Source organism: Aegilops tauschii, chromosome 6, assembly GCF_002575655.3.
Source record: "Aegilops tauschii subsp. strangulata cultivar AL8/78 chromosome 6, Aet v6.0, whole genome shotgun sequence".
In the NCBI taxonomy this organism is placed as follows: Eukaryota; Viridiplantae; Streptophyta; class Magnoliopsida; order Poales; family Poaceae; genus Aegilops; species Aegilops tauschii.
The window spans coordinates 400,635,308-400,641,122 of NC_053040.3; the positions used below are offsets into that span (position 1 = coordinate 400,635,308).

Genomic DNA, 5,815 nt, shown 5'->3' on the forward strand with positions numbered 1-5,815 from the left:
TCCCTCTGTTTCTAAATACTCTCTCCATCTCAAAATAAGTGACTCAACTTTGTACTAACTTTGTACTAAAGCTAATACAAAGTTGAGTCACTTATTTTGGGATAAAGGGAGTACAAGTCTTTTTATAGATTCCACTATGGGCTACATACGAAGCAAAATGAGTAAATCTACACTCTAAAATATGTCTATATACATCCGTATATAGTCTGTAGTGCAATCTCTAAAAAGACTTATATTTAAGAACAGAGGGAGTACTATGTAGTGTACATCTTCGTCTCAACAAGAAATAGCAAGTCGCTCTCCTTAGCTTTCTCATGGAGGCGGTGCAAATACCAGTTGCTACAGTCAAGCTATCACATTGGCACGTTTTCTTAAATCATACCACACATGCTTTACCAAATTATCAAGTACTCCTACTACTGTAATTCACAAGATATCTTGGTCTCGACAGGAAATAGCAAGTTCCCTCCTTGGCATTAACATTCTGCTCCAGCACCCACCTTAGCCGCCGCCTCCGTTCTCCAGCGCCCTCCTTCCCATAATGAGGGTCCAATGTACACATTAGCGACATTCCCTGGGAAGATAGGAGGTGGCCCTGACAGATCAAAGCCCTGAAGAACATACAAATAACCATCAGCCAACTAACCAACAGTACTGTGTAAAGGTACTATATCAAGATACGCCATTACCTCCAATGATTTCCTGAACCTAGCCTCCTCAGCCTCCCACTGCAAAACACATTCATTAGCAACAAATGCGGACACAAAATGTCAAAACAAACGCACTCTTGCTAGTAGGATACATACATCATGGACACAGGCTTCCGGCGGCACCTTATGTCCACCAAATGGATTGAATGTGCGCATCACATGACCACCAGCATATCGAACATCTTTAGGATGCTTCAGATCATTGCCATTATTTCTACAACTAAAGCAGTGCCCTTTACAAAAGAGATAGAAAGGAGAAAATTGTTATTAACTGCCAAATAACAAATCAGGCACAAGAAAAATGTTGAACAGGATATGTATTGCAAGGGTGTGTTTGGTTGAGGAACCAAGTGGAACTTCAGATTTGTGGACAGCTGGATATAAAAAGAGAGGCTACATAGCGCATTACATCGATGGTCTTGTATCATTGCCATGTTCAGGATGAGGAACTATGACTTGCGATAATTACTAGGCTTGCTGCATGCTTGCATGGAGTAAAGAGTGAAGAATTGAAAAGTAAGAAGCTGGAGATGTCGGCTCTGCACTTCATTCAATCATTCTGCTTACCATGATGTGTTAATTGTTTAAGAATTCGAACTTTCAGTGTTGTAATCGAACTACTAGTCTTAGTGCAGCGACTTAATCAGTTTATCAGTTATTTATTAGTTAAGACTTTGAGAGGTTGAAACTTGTCATGTTTCAACCATCTATGCTGAAACATCAGTTTCAGTTATCTAAATTGCTGAATTTGTAAAATATTTGCTGCTGAACTGCTGTCGAATTAATGCTGTTTTGCTGCTGAATTACTGCGGCGGTGGTGGGCTACCAGGCAGTGGCAGCGGCGCGAGGAGGCAAGCAGCGGCAAGCGGTTGGCTAGCAGGCGCAACGCTGAAGGTCCAGGGGAGTAGCGGCAAGCAACAACGTATCAGCGAGCGGAGAAGAGCAGCGGCTTCACGCAGTGCCGCCACGGCTGCCTATCTTCCGACGCCCACGGAGGATCAGAGAGATAGAGAGGATATCGAGATGGGTAATAGCATAGTAGTTGTGCTAATGGCCAGAGATAATTAATCCCTACATACTTAAGCCGAACCTAAATTTGGTTCTATATACTATCGAAGCATGCCAAACCAGCTGAAGGTCAGGCCTTTGTGGCACTATGCAAAATATTTATAGCAGACAAATCAATTAGAAATGGAAATGAAAAATCAGAAAATGTGCCGGTTCTCGTGTTTGGTAGGCCCAGATATTGTGGGCAAGCGCAATTTTTTTGTATGGAATGGAAAATCAGAAAATGTGTTACGTTTGATGCCATACATTTGTTATGATTGTGAATGGGTATTGATGCTTTTTTGTGAACAATACAAACAAAATGTTGCTGAAATTTGATTAATATATGCTGAAAAACGAAAAATTAGTATACTACAAATGCATATGTGAGAGGTAAGCTCGCCATACTTATGAAAGAGGTGAGCTGAATCTAATTCTACTCAGTCCATCTCTTCAACCAAAGACAGAAATGAAACCATCCCATTCCAACTAGTTGGACCCAACCAAACACAAGAACGGAACTGATCACACCCCAACAGAACATAGAATCTCTATACTAGAACAAGAAACATATGTAGTAAACTATCTAATTCATAGCAAGTGAGTTATGAGATTACCATCATCAGTAGGTGCAATCATGCACAAACAGCTGACCGGCAATTCTCCTTGCATAAATATTACTTCAGCGAAGAACTTGCAATCAACCCTTCCTTTAGCCTTTGCAGTGAAATTGATATGATGGTACCACATGCGTATATCAGCCTCACAGAATGACTTGTAGCACACCACCTTGGTTAGTTCATATGCAAGATCCTACAATAATAAGCATGGATTCAATGAGCCATTAAGTGTTACGGATAAGCATAAGACATATTAGAACCCTAACCATGTTTTGGCTTGTGATCAATCCATAAATACCATAAAAAATAAAAAGACACTAAACAGTACAAGCTCAAACATCATTAATTAACCCCTTATCATTCTAAATTCATTTCAATACAAGGACACGAATTGAACCAATTCAGTTCAATACAATAGAACAATTACACAACAAAAGAGGAAAGGAAGAGCTGGAGAGAGGGATAAGAGTAAACCTCCAAAAGACTGTTGTCATCGTTATACTTGTCCACCAAAGCAAGAACCAACTGGCGCTGATTATCACTGATTTTATCATATATTCCCGAGTGCTTCCTCGTGCCATCAGGCAGGTAGAGATAATGCCGTACAGCGATGTCCACTGCAGAAACATTATCCATCGTAAACCTGGTTTACATTAAAGGCAGTTAGTACACGACACTTCAAGAAGTAGTGGAGAATACAAAGGAAACATAATTGAGTGGGTGTGCCTGATTCGAAGCTAACCAATTGTACAAGCTACAATTCACTAATTCAGGCCAAAAAAACTATACATACTACTCCCTCCGTCCCAAAATAAGTGTCTTAACTTTAGTACAACTTTGTAATAAAGTTAGTACAAAGTTGAGACACTTATTTTGGGACGGAGGGAGTAGTATAATACCCATGCGTTGCTACGGAGAACATATAAATAATTACTGTCAAAATTTCTTGTTTCTTCTTATTTCATTTCTGTCTAGGCATGATAAGGCAGTGTCTTCATCCTTCCCCTCTCTTTCCGGTCTACTTTAGGCTGTGCTGGTGTCTTCTTGGACTCCTCAGTACCCTAACGTCATTTCGGTTACTTTAGCTAATGAATAACAACATTAAACGACAACCTTATTTTAACGCACATAACGAAGAGTGGACGTGCAATAATCGACAACTGCACAAAACCACCCGAGCCTCGTTTGCACGCATTCTACAAGGTGATTGACTTTGTGGTCAGCTCCGCATGAACCAACAGATTCGGATATCGTTAACAAGAAACATAACCCCTAAGGCCCTAATATCGGCTCCAAAATAGCAAAAGTCTAATTGAGATATATCATATATGTGCATTAGATTTCATTACTCCATCGGTGACTACAGAATCTGTTTTGAATATCAGAAACTGAATATCCCTTTGTTTACCACTGACAAGACTTTTTTACGAGCTTTTCAAGTTCAACTGGAAAGACACTGCAGTTCCCATGTTGCCTGAACTACATCAAGCAAAAATAGCATAAATGTTGTGTTTTTCCCTACTTTTCCTATATATAAAGACTGACATAGTGCAACTGACTCTCAGCTAACCAGCTAAGATGTTCTAGGTGGTAGTAGTGGAGCAGCAGCAAAAGCATCACCGAGCTATCTACTATGATGGAAGATATACATAAAAATCAGTAGCATTGCAAGATCGAGAAAGGAAGTAGAAAAAGTTTACATTTTTGGATCCCGACGGTTATCAAGATGGCGCTCGATAGCACGTTCTGCTTCCTGTAGTCCTTCAAATGGCCCACCAACGTGAGGATATGTGTGGTAGCATCCCGCACGGTCGACCCGGATACAGAAGTCCATTCCCCACTCAGGTTGTTTCCGATGCAGAAATGGTGGCCCTAGAGACGGGGTAAGGGGGCGCCCCAGCAGGTCCCCTGGGCACTGAAAATCTGGCGGGCAAAGCCATGGTGGCATACAAGTAGAGGGCAAGTAAGAGGCAGATGTTGGCATGCTAGGAGGCCTCAGGTTAGAGGACGTGTACGACGGGCCAGGCACATGTTGTGTCTTCTCCTCACACCTGAAACAGAATAAGTAGGGTTGATGGGTCACAAGGACAATCTACAGACTGAAATACTACTGTAGCTAGTAGCAGATTCATAAGAGATATTCCGAAGTGCCCGTCTATCTACAAACACAACAACTAGGATTTGGCAAGATCAGATAACCTAAACCCAAATGATGCAGGAACCCCATCTACCGGTGCACAAAACCGCTCGATCTCGACTAGACCGGAAGAGACCCATGTCTGGGCGCTATGTGTTGATGTGAAACATTAAAGTTTTCATTCTTATGTGTTACAAAAAGTTGTAATTAAATCTAAAGACTGAAATACTAGCAAATTATATAGTACAAGACTCCATCGCCACCTAAAATCCCGAAGTGCACATAACAAGCCAGATCAGATTTCCTAAACCCCAAGGGATGCAGCTGCAGCTATCGGTGCACAAAACAGCTCGATTTCGAAGAAACCGAAAGAGCCCCATCTATCTACTATCTGTTAAGACGAAACAACAAAAGAATTTCAACGAAAACTAGTCATAGAGCAGCGGCGGTGTTCATACCCTGGCGGCGGAGGCTGGGGAGTATAGTTGGCGTAGAACTCTGGGGCGGTCCCGCGCGGAAGGAAGTGTCCAGCCCTGGTCCCTGGCAGCGGAGGCTGGGGAGTGTAGTTGGCGTAGAAATCCGGAACGGTCCAGCGCGGGGCGAAGTGGCCGGCCCTGGTCCCATCGCCGGGAACATAGACGGATGGAAAATTGAGACCACCGGCTTGTGGATCCATGGGTGGTGGTGGATTTTCTTGGTGCGAGCCTACCGCCGATAGGTGGATACATGGGTGGTAGTGGATTTAGGCGCAGGTACCTTGGTTCGAGGACTGGTGGATCCATGGGAGTGGCGCCTGATCCGGCGATTAGGGCTTCGTGCGAGAGGGAGAAGGGGGAAGAAAAGAAGCAGCTTGCCGCGTGTCCTTCCCTACCTCGGCTTCTCTTCGTGCCCGATAAGGCTAGGGCCTCTCCGTTCTGGCTGACACTGGGACCCAATAGTGCCTCTCGCCTCTCGTCCGGTTCTTTTCTCCGCAATCTGTACCAGAACCTAGGCCCTGTTTCTTTGGTTTTTTCTTCTGTTTTTGCATTTTTTTTCACTTTGATTACAAAGCTATAAAAGATTCTAAATATATGCGTTTGAAGATTTTAGACTTTTGATGAATCAATATAATAATATTTCGCTCCAAAAACCTAGAGAAATCCTTATATGACGCCTGTTGTGTCAAAATGTCGACCGAACGCATAGGATCGAGTGCACTGGGCCGGCCTAGTTTCCTGGTCTATTCATTAGGTTTTGGGAACCTTCTGATAGCTTCATGTTCAGTTTTATTGGTTTTAGAAACCTTCTAGAAGGTTCTCTGA

General features: G+C 42.8%; 1 protein-coding gene across 2 annotated transcripts; it reads right to left on the minus strand.

Moving 5' to 3' along the window:
* Positions 1-212: 212 nt before the first annotated feature.
* LOC109771956 (uncharacterized) lies at positions 213-5,422 on the minus strand. 2 transcript variants are annotated; one of them, XM_020330650.4, is made up of 7 exons: positions 4,973-5,422; positions 4,078-4,428; positions 2,852-3,020; positions 2,375-2,570; positions 807-943; positions 690-728; positions 213-611 (listed from the first exon to the last, which is right to left on the minus strand). In XM_020330650.4, the coding sequence occupies exons 1-7, from the start codon at positions 5,188-5,190 to the stop codon at positions 477-479; spliced, it is 1,245 nt and encodes a 414-aa protein (XP_020186239.1). In that variant the 5' UTR covers positions 5,191-5,422; the 3' UTR covers positions 213-476. The 2 variants fall into 2 exon arrangements, with proteins under 2 accessions (XP_020186239.1, XP_073358308.1); XM_073502207.1 differs by having other exon boundaries at positions 834-943; positions 4,973-5,388.
* Positions 5,423-5,815: the final 393 nt, after the last annotated feature.

What these genes read in the sequence shown, in the direction of transcription:
- LOC109771956 (XM_020330650.4), bottom strand. Translation starts at nt 5,190, where the DNA reads ATGGATCCACAAGCCGGTGGTCTCAATTTTCCATCCGTCTATGTTCCC. An exon ending in CCCCAGCCTCCGCCGCCAGG is followed by an intron (nt 4,429 to 4,972) that starts GTATGAACACCG and finishes ATTCTGTTTCAG; the next exon opens with GTGTGAGGAGAAGACACAAC. An exon ending in ATGACAACAGTCTTTTGGAG is followed by an intron (nt 2,571 to 2,851) that starts GTTTACTCTTAT and finishes TTATTATTGTAG; the next exon opens with GATCTTGCATATGAACTAAC.